This window comes from Manis pentadactyla, chromosome 1 (assembly GCF_030020395.1).
Source record: "Manis pentadactyla isolate mManPen7 chromosome 1, mManPen7.hap1, whole genome shotgun sequence".
Classification (NCBI taxonomy): Eukaryota; Metazoa; Chordata; class Mammalia; order Pholidota; family Manidae; genus Manis; species Manis pentadactyla.
In genome coordinates this window covers 217,784,460-217,798,146 of record NC_080019.1, presented here as the reverse complement: position 1 = coordinate 217,798,146, position 13,687 = coordinate 217,784,460, and the positions used below count along the sequence as shown (strand labels likewise).

The following is a 13,687-nucleotide window of genomic DNA, read 5'->3' as shown; positions in this document are numbered from 1 at the left end:
CACTTACTAACTGGGTGACCTAGGCCAAGTTCCTTGACTTTTCTGCACTGGGGTTTCCTCATCTGTAAGACAGGCAGCGATTCCTTCATTCCACAGCCGTTGACATAGTGCCAACTCCACCAGTCACACTTCTGGACACTGAGGGTATGTCAGCACTTACCCCACAGAAAGTGACAGATGGGCATATATTCCAGGCACCAGTACCCTTTTTCTATAAGAGGCCGGATTATAAATATTTTAGGCCACACAGTCTGTCACAGCTCCACTCTGCCATTGTAGTGGGAAAGCAGCCATAGACAATACATGAACGAATGGGCATGGCTGGATGCCAATAAAACTTTATTTATAGACACTGTAATTTGAATTTCATGTAATTTTCACTTGTCACAAATTAAAAATATATATATTTTCAACCATTTAAAAATGTAAAAACCATTCTTAGCTCCAGAGCTGCATGAGAACAGGCAGCAGGGATGGATTTGGGCCGTGGGCTGTAGTTTGACCACCCCTGCTGTATTCGGTAGTGTTACTGGGAGGATTAAATGAGTTAACACAGGAAAGGCACCTAAATTTTCCTACGATGATGCCTGTCCATGTTGAGTAGAATGGGTTTACAAAAACTCAATGAAACAAGGAAATGTCACAGGGCTGGGAATATAAAAAAAGGCCCTACAGTGGACTGTCACCCCACCACTCACACATGTCCACTCCCAGTTCACTCCATCGCCTTTGGGGTCTAAGTCTCCCCTAGAGGTTTACTGGCTTCTGCAGAACAGCAGTGAGCCTGGTTAGCCTCTGCTCAGCAGCCCACCAAAGTGGCCCCTGGCTCTTACTGGCCGCACAGGCCCTGGCCCATCTGTCCCTGACATGATTAACAGCCCCAGTAGCTGCTGACTGTTCTGAGATGAATGGGGGTGCTTGCAATTCTCCCCCTTATTACCCCATTTGTTTGCTACCTTCATCTGCATTGTCAGGATAATCTCTGCATGCAGAGTTGCCTGGAATTTTACAGTGTAATTTATTAGAGGGTCCTGCCTCTTGGGAATTTCTCAAATTCGCACATTTTCCGCTCCGGCAGAATGTTGTAATTCCAGCTCGTGAGATACTTCCACAGCAGATGTCTCCAAACGGGTACCAATTCCTTTAAATGTGAAGAGGCAATGAATACAATTTATATATCTCTTTGCTTCCAACCATGGAGCTCTCCTCATTCCGGAGCTGCTGTGATCGCTGAATTGCTCAGGCTGAAGAAGTGGTTCTCATAGAGTTTACTCTCCCTAAGTATATTTGTGGCTGATCTATTGGTTTGTAGCTCCAACTTCTCTATGCTGGGAGCTTGTGACATTTATGCATGGAGAGAAAAATCCCCTTCTCAATTAGTAAGTACCTATGTGTAAATACACATATATATGCACAAGTATGTGTATATATAGGTATGTAACCCAGCAATGAATGCTTATTAATAAGCTCCGACTGTATAGTGATGCCAAGCACTCTCTGAATTCTCCCATTCCACTAAACTTTTTTCTTTTTTAATAGGAGGGCAATGAACATCAGTTTTATTGATGTTTAATCAATTTTTTGATTAAAAAAATCAAAACTTTAATGAAGAAAAGCCATATTCATTGCAACACAGTTTGCAGATACAGAAACACCAAGCAGCTGTCAAAAATACCCCTGGACTTAATTTACATGCATCTTTCAACCAATTGTTCCTTCCACTGGGCTCTGAAAATAAATAAATAAATATTTTAAATGATCACAAAAGAAAACAAACCCCTCTCTCATTCCCAGTGTTGACATCAGTGAAGCACTACAATGAATGGTTCAGGAAATAGTTTGCTCCCCATCATTCAGATCATAGCCAAACATAGGCCACCACTGGGGCACTGGCCTGTGGCCCCTTGGAGGAGAAAACAGGGTAGGAGAGGGTGAGTTCCAGAGATGATGAAAGGAGCCAGGGAGGCGGACTTGCCCAAGGTCACGCAGTCAGGTGTGGGTGGGAGCCCTCCCAGTTCTGACTCCAATGGGTCATCCTGTTGTTTCCAGGAATCACATCCGTTTGGGGTTCTGCCCTGTTATTTTCGAGTCCTTGAGGTTGGCAGAACCGGTGCAACAGCCTGGGCAGGTCCCAGATTGGCCTGCCTGGTGACACCCATCATAGCTGGCAGGCCTGTGGGTCTGGCATTTAGAGCTACACGCTCCACACTGGCCTCCTCATCTGGTCCTGTTCTGAACAGGAAGTTGAGCCTTTTGAAGAGTCAGCATTGGATATTTAGTTGTCTCTTCTCCTAGACTCCTCCACGGTGCTCGGCCAGCCTTCCTTCTGGAATTCTATGGCTCCAGGGAGGGCCCCATGATTGAAGAGTTGGTGTAAAACGGCCTTGCCGGGTTCTGCAATTGCCTTGGGTGGGTTTGGTCCAAGCAGGGATGGCAAATGAGTTTCAGGAACTCACAGGAACGTGGGGCTCTGATGCCTGTAGAGCTGTGCTGAGGTTCTGAATCTGAATTCAGCTGAACAAAAGGGCACTGTGACCGATTCATGATGTTTGGCACAAGCACAAAGTGTGCAGAAGAGCTGTGGGTGGTGTCACTTATTTGCCACTTCTGGGTCAGAAGCTCCTGCAGGAAGGGGCCAGTTTCAGTCTGTGCCCTCCTCTCCACACACTCATCCCCATTTGCGGGTTTTGACACAACACTGGACGAGTACCTGGACTGATGGAAGCACCCAGCACTGGACACCTTATTATGAGCCCCAGTCCCAGCCTCGTGGGTCATGTCTGGAGTGAAGGCAGGTTTACCAGGTGAAATCCCACACCTGGCTATCTGCTTCCACTCTAGGGTCTCCCTAGACCGGATTCCCTCCCCATCCTTCCAGACATATCCTCTGATCTCTTCTAGGAAAACCAGAGCTCTCCCCTGCAATATTCAGTCCATTTCTTCTGCAGTTAACGAAGTACAGGCTGCTGGGGAAAAGATGGTACCTTCCTGACAAATGCCATTAAGGGCACCAGATCCGACCCTGGCTTCTTTTGATGATTAGCAAATAGGACCTTGATCAAGCATTTTTAATCCTAACACACGGCTGGCTCTGAGTCTTTCCGTACGAGCCTGGGCACGTCCAAGTTTAAGACATCATTTTACCCCTAACCAAGATCAATCCACCGAGAGCTTCTCACCACAACAGAGTCACATCCTAGCCGTGGTGTTCCTCAATGGGGGTCTACATATGCATCAACACTGGGACTTAGCTGAGACAAGAGGGATGCCTTCGCCTTCCTTCTCATCCTCCTGAGAGAATCCACTCTTTCTAAAAGACACCATTGCACATTCAGTGTAGGGCCAACCGCTTGCTGTACACCTACAGCTAGTGTGAGAGGCTGCCTCCATCTTCCCCAAGGGTAATGCCAGGGCCACCAGCAGTGGAGCCTGTCAGAGAAATCCTCAGGTACCAGAGAAAGCTGAAGGGTGGGGTTACAGCTGACCGCCCACCTGCATTCACAACAGCCGCTGGGAAACATCAGAGACGCCATCATTTCCCTGCCCTTCCACCCCTCCAAATCAGAGATGTCAGAGGAGCCAGACCTGGATTATAACTTGGTACGGGTAAGTAAGGAAAATGGAGAAAGGAGTTTGCTCTTTTTTCTTACCACAACAAACTCATTTCCAAATTAGGGCTTTGCACTATCTATTCTTTCTCCCTTTCCATGCTAGTTCAAGTACAGATGCAGGTCTCTCTATTCTTTGGAAATTTATTGTGCCCACTGTGGCCTCACCAGCGAGCAGTCTCCATAGCATGGCACAACACGCCAGCTTTGTGTGGCTTTTAGGGTTTACACTTCATTTCATTTACCTCCAAGTCACAATTTACTGAACTATACAGTTGGCTAGAAATGGTTGTTTTTAGAAGTGTCGAGTCATACACTAAATTAGCAATTGTTAGCTATCTTCACCATTTACTTCTTTAAATCACTGCATCCTATCTCAGAAGTCACACTTTGTGGTATTTTCTTCCAAAATTCAACCACTTTCCTTCAATTATACTTCCTGCTGCAGTTTGAGACATTACTAAGACACCCAAATCAACTTCAGCTTCTGATCAATGACTCGAATCTTAGCCTCCTATTCCCACTGGAAATATTCCACAAGTTAAAAATCTGAGTACAACTAAGTATTCTTTTTTCCTAAGGGCTAAAATCTACACACACAAAAATAAAGATTTCAATGTAAATTTTACTATTTTATTTGTGAAAAAACTACAAGCAGAATTCATAAATAGACATTTCTATTTAAAGCAGGAAAATGATAAAGTGGCTTCTAATAACATAGTCGTGCACATGCCAGTAACAGGAATATATTAACATCTTTTATTTGCTAGACAAAGAGCAGTGTCCAATATAAATTTCCCCAAAACATTTAAGACCTGTGAATTTCTGACCAGTTCACAAAACCACCAACTGACACTTTAGCATGAAGAAAAAAAACAAACCTAACAGACTGTCAGCTCTAAAGACATTACAGAGCAGAAACTTCCCAAAGCGTTATACAAGCTGTCTTTCTGGGCAAATGAAAAATATAGCTCGTATAATACATTAACAAAAATTCACAAGATAAGATTATGTTTTGACATACTTAACAAGCATTCTCTATTTGTCTCCAACAAACAAAGCTAAGGAAATAATGTAACCATCTTTACACAGTAAATTAAGGTTACAAGTCATACACAAGAACAGAACTGCTTGCGCATTAAAAACTGTTCAGCTCCATTGTCATACTCTAAATGTTGGCTCTTAAACCATTTTCGGTTACATACAAGCAAAGGTTATTATATATTCAGCAATTAAATTTTCAATAATTTAAGATACGTAGCTTAAAAAAGTAGACTGAGAATGGTCTTGATAAGGCAGGTGAAACACCTTAGTGGAACTAAACTCACAGAAGCTTCTGCCAATGTTTTTAAATATCCAGATTGAAACTGAAAGGTTTTGATTAAAATATTTTCTGGGTGTCGCGATGTCTTTACTTTTTTTTTTTTTAACTGCATGACTCAAGTAGAGCCAAGTCAGGTAAACCTCTGTGTGCGCACGCACCGGAGTGAAAGATCGTGTGGTATCAAAATGGATGGAAACTTGCAAGCGTTAACACTGTGCTTTTGTTTTTGTTTTTATAACCTGCTTACTGTGCTGCCAAATACCAAGTATTTCTGGTCCTCTTTTAATATATATCTTCATAATCTACACTAGTGTTTTTCGCATTGCCTACTAATTTGCAGGGCAAACTGCAAACACCGGAAGTTACAAGAATTCCATTTCCAGAATACATGCCTGAGGGGGTGTCATCAATTTCAGAAATTTAAAGTCTAAAGTACCTACCACCTGGCTACCTCAAGAGAACACACAAAGGCAGCTAGAGGACTAGCCTGGTAACGTCTCATTGCTTAGAGAAGCCCACTGTTGGCTGCAGTTTCTATTGAAACAGCAATTTCATCTCACCTGTTCTAAAGCAATCCTCCCTTCCTTCTCCCCTCCCCATTCTTCAACTTATTTTTATCACGGAGGCAAAACTGAATGAAAACCACGACACTGGCAATGAATTAATTAGCAGCCTATGAGTAGCTGGCTAATCAGCTTTTTTCCACTAATCTAGGGGGTCCAATCACTTTACATGAAACTAATTTTGAAAAAGTACACAGTGTTTATCTGAACAAAGTGCATACCAACACTTATTGGTTCAAAAGCAGTGCAACCCATGAGTTTGGTGGCATTTAAATTTTTTAAAAAGTTAATTAAAAAACGTAGCAATTCCTTATATCTCTGGAAAATAAATATGGCTGACTAATTTACCCTCCCTGAGACCCTTAATAAAAGGAATATTAAAACTTTAGAAGGAATGTCTTTGCAATATACCACTAATATTAAAATGTGGATTTAAAATTCATAGTCAAATCACTATGTATTATATATTCTGATGCTCACAGAAAGCATCTGATTTCCTTTGGTTCATTAATAAATACTTTAAAAATGTATTTAAAAAGATAAGCATAGCTTGTATCCCAGATACAAGCATTATTTTAAGAAGAGGGGAACATTGTCCATGCATCTGAGAATAGGACCACAGCAACAAATGGCACTGCTTTATCATCTATACCTTTGCAAAGAGAATTTAAATTACGGTACGTTAGTGACTACAGAATAGTTTTAATGTAAATGTGAAAGGAACCTTTCCTGTTGGCTACTCAAATCAAGCTGTTAATTTTTTTTTTTACTTGTTGCCTCCACAAACAGGTACTTTTCTTAAGCAAACCAGGTTTTTCACACCTGAACAGGCTGCTTCCTTACAAAGTGGCTGCCTTCCCATGAGTCCCTAAAGTGTGATCAGATAAAGGAAGGTAACATCATCAAGTTCCCATGCTTGAAATGACTCTGAAGGTTATGAACTCTGAGGATCTGAGTGCAAGAGCCAGATAGAAGAGACCCTAAGTTCAAACAAAGCAAAACAAAACATTTTTAAAATGAGGAAGGGGAGAATCATACTAGTGGTTTTTTTGTTTTTGGGTTTTTTTGCTTTTCAAGACAATGAAATGAATGAGTGAACAGAAACCTTAGGAGAGAGTTTGCTCGGAACTAAATGTTGAGGAAAAGGATGATCACAGGCTCGTAGGAAATAAGAGCTTTCCCAGCAACTCGCGGTTCACACTTAAACCACTCACCACTTGAGTTCGTCCCACAGCAGGGAATTGAGAAACGTCTCTGAACATTGCAAAGCTTGTGCTGGAACTGTGCAGCTGATGACCTTCGTTTAGTGAAACAAACAAGAGTAGATTTTAAGAAAGAAAAAGAATTTTCACAACTGAACTGGCAGGGTAAGGGAAAAGGGGGACATGAGGCAAACAAATCTCAATGACAAAACACCGCCCTGCAACGCCGAGCACAAGTGGAGCACGATTTGCTTCTTGAATAGACCACAAATACAGTTCTGGCGGTTTGAATCCTCAAACTAAGAGATGATCGATAGATTCACCTCAGACATGAGTAGAGTCTGGATAAAGGGATGGAATTCGAGTTACAGAACACTGTGTTTTCATGAGTGCTTATGTAGGAACGGCAATTAACATGTTAATTTATTGTGATCTTGATTATGAATACATAAAAGGTAACATGTTAACTGTGATTTACACGAATACTTGGCATTCCGGAGCTAGTTTAGTTATTCTGAATGACCAAAGCCCTCCCAAATAAACCACCTGTGATTTGTCAGTTATTCTGTTGCAAATGCAGGCTACCTGGAGCAGTCTTTACATTTGAGATCACATTGTTTAAAAAAAAATTTTTTTTATGTCTTCCAGTACGCTTTAGACAGATGAGTCAAGTTCCCACGTGAGTTGGAATATACTTCATGTAAGACTGACTTTAATTTCAGCACTTTCGTAGAAGGGAGTGTCCCAGATCTGTAACTGTTCAATGTTGTATTCACTTCACAGTGTATCAAGCACCAGCGTTGCCATGGATTGGTTTCAAATAACCCTTTATATATAATTTTATATTTATATATATATAGTTATATCAAAACTGATAGTACATAGTATAACTGGAAGAAAGAACTAAACTTAAAAGGATATGCTGAAAGGATGGAGTTTGTGAACACAATAAATAAAAGTTCCCTCTCCCTCCCGGCCCTCCCCCCTATCCCCAACAAAACAAGAACAAAAACCAGTTTTAATGTACATGGAAAATTGTGCACAGCAGATTTTTTTTTTTTTTATATAAAAAGTAGATTCAGGAGCACATCCAATTATAAATGATTGTTAGGAAAATCATATAAAACAATGGAATACATAAAAGTGTCAAGAGTAATCGTCAGGGTGCGAAATTCCTTGGTGGCCAGATGCCCATGGCGAGCAGAATTATCCTAGCAGCATGACTAAGAGGTCGATGTCCGCAGATGATTCTCCAGGGGTGCAAGCAGCACGGGCAGGTGGAGGAGTTGAATTTCATACCCTGATTCATAGTTTCCACAATTCTATGTGCAATTTCAGAAGGATTCATCATTTACTGCTGACATGTCGCCCTTCGGCGTGGAGGAGCGGGAGGAGCCCTTGTCTGTGCTCTCCGAGCCGGAGCTGCTCTGGTTCTGCTGTTCTGACCCTGCACTGGAGGTCACTGTGGATGAGGATGTCGAGGAGGAGCGAGTCTTTTCCTTAAAGTCTGTGATAATGACGGTGACGTTGCCCACAGTTACTGCCAATTGCTGTGCGGTGCTCCTGTCCACATTTTTCAGCCGGGGCCTGAAAGCAACACCGCAGGGGAGAGCCAAGTAAATATGCCATGGGTCTGACACAGCTTCTGCTAGAACGCCATCAGCACACACACATGGACTCCACGCCACTGTGGCAGTGACCCTAACTGCCACCGCTCGCATAGAAGCTCACTACAAAATCTGCTGCCTGAGCTTAGCAGTAACAGAAACTACCATGAGTTAGCAAGCTTTGGACCACTGCAAAATTACTAGCAACTTCTCCTTATTCTGGTTTGGCCACAGCAATATAGAAGTAGCTCAGACAGACATAGCCACACACACTTGTGTTTTAAGTTAACAGTTCCACCCTCGCTCTTCACTTACCACTTCTTAGCCTAGAAACCCACAAGCACCAACCACCCTGAGTTCTTGATCATGACTAAGTAAATCAGAGCAGCAAATGTAGTGTTTCATTCTCATTTCAAATACCTTGAGGTGTGATTTGTTTCACTGGTCTTTGTTGTAGCGTTTGCAGACTGTATACTGTTTGCTTCGCTAGGAGGATCTTTCAGAATATCAGACTTTGGTCTAAGAAGGGGAATACAAAAAGCAGCATTTAAAGGTTACTTCTGATTCACCTGCAAAATACTATACTGTACCAAGTTACCCGGGGACTTACTTTGTCTTCTTGTTGGTGTTTTTCTTGGTGACACTAGGACTAATCTCCTTGTCTTTCTCAGGCTTCTCTTTGTCCTGCTTCTCCACTTTCTCCTTTTTCTCCTTCTTGGGGGGTGGCGGGGTGGCGTACTGCTGCGCCACCTGTTGTGCCACCAGCTGAGAGTTGATCCGAGGCTTTCTAAAAACAGTCAAGAAAAGAAACATCATTGTTTGCTTTCTAAGTATTTCTTTAATTTTTTTTATTTTGGTCTCATAATTTCTTATGCTATTTCTGGTATCTGGCAACTCAAAACTAAATTACATGGTGTTATTTCTACATAGTATGGAGATATCAGTCCACAGAACTCATCCTCTTTCAGATCCACTTTCTGCACCTCTGTCTTTCATGACACACGTGCTCACACGAACATGTATCATCCCTTGTGGTTAAGAAAAAAAATCTTTCAGCCAATAAAACATGTGACTGCTTCTAAGAGTGCTGAGAACACTGCTTCTTTTGAGCTGTCAAGATTATACTGACTGACAGCTTTCAAATACTGCTGCAAAGCATTAATCTCATTTTATTAAATGGACACTGGTAATCCCTTGAAAAGGGAATGAAATTAGAAGTGTGACATCCACTCCTCACTCTATTCCAACTTGGTCTGCTCCCCTGCAGGTCTGTGATTGGCATGGACAACACACATAGAGCAATAATAAAAGGTAACTTCAGTTCATACTAGCTCCCAAGGGGGTGAAGACTAAAAGTCACTATTAAAAAATCCTAGACAAGTGCTACATTCACTGTGCCATCAGCCATTATGTCCGCACCAATCTCCGACTGACACTGGCTCTTAACACTATTGTTTACAGTAACACTATTGGTTACAAATTCTAAGTGGTGACAAACACTTTCCACAATGCATGACCATTCAGACCCCAATGAGAGAGGGAGAAAGGAAAGCCTATGTATTATTTCTAGGCAATACTAATTTTCAAAGACATTCCCATCTAGATGGACATTTACAATACAATAAACTCTCCAAGTACAGGGTAGAAACAAATACCCAAATGGGTCATTAGGGAGGTGAAATAACTGGCTGCCACAACATAAGATCACCAGCAGGCTCTAGCGCTCCCTCTGCACTCCCCACGTTGGAGGAGCTAGCCAGAAGAAAGTTACGTGGACAGACTAGGTCTGGCTAATAATCAACGGGAGGGCCAGTAGGGGAAGACTGAAAAAAATTAAGGGTCAACCTAGGAAAAACAAAACAAAGCTTCCTTCTTAAACAATAGTGCCGTTTTTCACAGAAAACAAAGAGTTGCTAGACACACACGACAGTGACCTCTAAGTTAAACAACATGGTTACTAGAGCACCTGCTGGGAGCAGGTGTGATGTGGCTGAGAAGGCATGCAGGACAAGGAGGGGGCAGAAGCCTACTCCACGACTTCATCAAGGCAAGGCTGAGTGTGGCTGTGCTGGTCGGTTCTGAGGTCTTCGAGACTGGCTCGGGGTGGGCTGGCTTTGCCAGAAACCATACAGGGGGTGCAATCTCAGAGCCAGTTCTCTAGCAGCCTCCACAACACGGGCCTTCATCAGACAGGGCACAGCATGAAACCCAGGCAAGGCACACCTCAGCCTGATCACAAATGGCCTGATCCCTCATTGAGCAAGGCTCAGACACAGATGTGAAGTGCCCCCAGGGAAAAGGGAGGGCTTGCTCTAACTGAGCCTTGCCCCCAAACATACTCTGGCCTCCCGTGAAACTTGTGCTGCACTGGTTCTAACGAAGGTGGTAGCAGCCATGCTAACCGCCCTACTCCTTCAGAGAGCAGTGAGACGGGTTAGTACAAAGAAGACAATCGCCTCCACAAGACATTTCACAAGCACTCATTGGGGACACAAACAGATCAGCTGTCTACAGGGATTACCAGTTTAACTCAGAGTCAAAACAAATTGCCATACACAAACGATACTCAGGTGTCCAAATGAAAAACTCTGCCAGTTATTAATACTGTGAATAAACCACTACTTTATGAAAAACTACACCTTGAGGGAGAATTTCCATTAAGCCAGTATGTGTACTTTACTGCACAGACTCTGACGCATGAACAAGCACGCACACCTGGACCACCTAGGTCTACGAGCACCTTAGAGAGAGAGAGAGAGGTGCCCCAGGTGCCCAGTCCAGGTCACTCCCAGCCTACCACCAGTCGCGCCCCGCCCCCCCAACTGATTTAAAGCTGCCTGTCTCACTCTAGGACATTCTACGAAGTACTAGAACATCCCTGGCCACACTGCGCTGTAACTGCCCATCAACAGTATACTCCTTGACGGCAAGATCACATCTGTGTTATCTTCTTTGTTACCATGGCTTTCAGCACAGTGCCAGAAACTCACACTAAGCATTACTGGATGAACAAAGAATAAATGAACACTGCAGAGAAAGACAACGTAGGATGAGGGCTGAGAAGAGGGCCCGAGCTTTGGTGATCAGGAGGTCACTGCCGACCTCTAGAGCAGGCCATATGGCCTCAGGCTGTGAAGATGAAGGGGCTGATGGCCATCAGAGGAGTAAGTCAGGAAACAGGAACCCCTCTTCTAATACATACAGAAGGTAAAATTCAGCTCTAATTCTTAGGATGCAGCACGTGTGTACAACAGTTTGAGAGTCCTTGGTTGCTCCTAAGAAAATGTCTGGCTAGAATGGCGAAGTAAGTATTCCTCTCCTCCAATGGTCAACCGAACCCAAATTTCACAATGAATGAAATGAGAAGGCCTCAAGATTATCTGGGATCTGATTATTACCAAGATATATGCAGTGACTGCGAAAACCATCTGTGTTGTTTCAAAAGCAGTGCTGGGTTCTAATGTCATCTTCATTTCTTAAAGTAACCACCTGGCTCCTCAGTCATCACTTGTCCCTTCCCCACAAAAAAACCAACAGCAGGTAAGCATTTCTTATTTTAATTAATACAGCTGCTCTTCCAAACCTAACAAGACCTCTTCTGGGGTTAGGGAATGGGGGATGAGGGAGGGAAATACACCTAAATAATTTTCAAAAGATGCACACAATTTCTGAACGAAGTACATACTAACACTTACTGGCTCAAAAAGTAGTGTAAACCTTTGGGAAGGGGAAGGTAAACAAAACTAGAAAAGCCACAAGTGTGAGACCTTCCAGGTAAAGGCGCCACGGTGTCAGAACTGTGCAGGTGGCTCTTGCCATCTGCCCCTCCCCTCCTTATTTCTAAGCTAACACACTGCGTATCAAAGAATGAGAAGGTCAGATCTGCACTATGAGAGCATACACCCTTTGCTCCCATGGGGCCATGCCAGGCTCTCCAACATTGCAAACTGTGTCTCAAACAGGAGAGGAGAGGTAGGACAATTTCACAGCCATTGCAAGACAATCACACCAGCATGCTAGACTTAGCACAACATCTTCTAGAGGAAGAACTGTTGTTTCCTCTTTAAGAATCATGAAGACTGAGGAACAGAAAGATTAAGAAACTTGTCTAAAGTTTTTACAGTTAAGTGCCTGAGCTGGGATTTTTGACCCACATCCATCTGCACTCTTCTGCACTCTTCATGCCCTCCTCTTAGGAAGGTAACCTTAAATGAGGTTTTCCGCTTTCAAAGAGCCCAGACTTGTTTTTGTGTGTGTATGTATGTGTGGGGTGGGGAGAGTGACATGACTTGGGCACACGGTACTAGAGAGGAAAACCAGGTCAACCTAAGACACAGTTTAGTTGGGCACCTCCTCGAGAACCCAGTTACATCATCCCCACTGGCAAGAGGAGGACTATGTGGTGGTCCTTAAGGGGAGAGAAAAAGGTAGGGCAGCTGACAAGAACTTATCCACAGCCTCTAGAACATTCCCTGTAAGGAATGAACTCTGTGATGTTTTAAGCTGCTCAGTGAGATAGTTACCTCCCACAGATTTACACTGCTTAATGATGTCTTCCAGGTGTCATATGACACACTGTAAATAGCTAATTTAATGGGCAGAACTTTCAACATGCTGGAGAAAGTCAATTCTTCAATATGGAGGTAAGAGTCTGGGCTCTCCAAAACTACTGGTTCCCCAACAAATCTTAAATAAGCAATTAACAGCCTTCACTATAAAGTGGAAAACGAGATTAAAGGATATGGTTTATAGCTTTTGGTGTCTAGACCTTAAGTGAAAGCTTATCAACCAACAACAAAAACAAAAGACAAAAAGTCTGTTTGACCAGTAATGCTATATATAGTAAACAGAGTGCCTGGTTTTCTTTATGAGTAGGTTTGACACCAAAAACAGTTTTTGGTATCCTCTTCTTCAAGACTGAGTAATGCCTGTATTTACCTCTACGGCAATGCATAAGTGCTAAGCATCAGAACTTGTCTTTCTCCACAACATGTCCACTGAACACTAATGGCCACAGGCTTTGACGACAAGTCAGGAAAGAGGCCCTGGAAACAACTGTGCATTCTACCCACCCACTCCTCATCCACTGTAGTTTTCTTGAGTCCCAGAGGAGAAATGTTGCCAACAAAATACACAAGTTAGGACTCTAGCTCCAACACAAATGGCCAAGAGACCTTAAAAGGCGAATCCAAATAATTTTTTTTAAATCCAGCAATGTATAGAACGGATTTTAATAGGCTGACTATCTTTATGGCTCATCCCTTGCCCTGCCCCCTCCCCCTTTTAAACAACTACTGCCTCATTTTATCCTCAACATACATTTCTAAAAGGCAAATTAGATAGCAGCCACTAATATTCCCATTTTGTAAAGAGAGAAGGTTAA

The 13,687-nt window shown here is 42.9% G+C and overlaps 1 protein-coding gene across 2 annotated transcripts in view; it reads right to left on the bottom strand.

Annotated features, from left to right (window-relative positions):
• Positions 1–4,227: 4,227 nt before the first annotated feature.
• RYBP (RING1 and YY1 binding protein) overlaps positions 4,228–13,687 on the bottom strand; it is a 67,171-nt gene continuing 57,711 nt past the window's right edge. For both annotated transcript variants that reach the window (XM_036878058.2, XM_036878057.2), the window contains exons 3-5: positions 8,915–9,091; positions 8,725–8,823; positions 4,228–8,284 (exon numbers count right to left, since the gene is read on the bottom strand). In XM_036878058.2, coding sequence (XP_036733953.1) covers positions 8,032–8,284; positions 8,725–8,823; positions 8,915–9,091 — 529 coding nt within the window. In that variant the 3' untranslated portion in view covers positions 4,228–8,031. The remainder of the gene's footprint in view (positions 8,285–8,724; positions 8,824–8,914; positions 9,092–13,687) is intronic.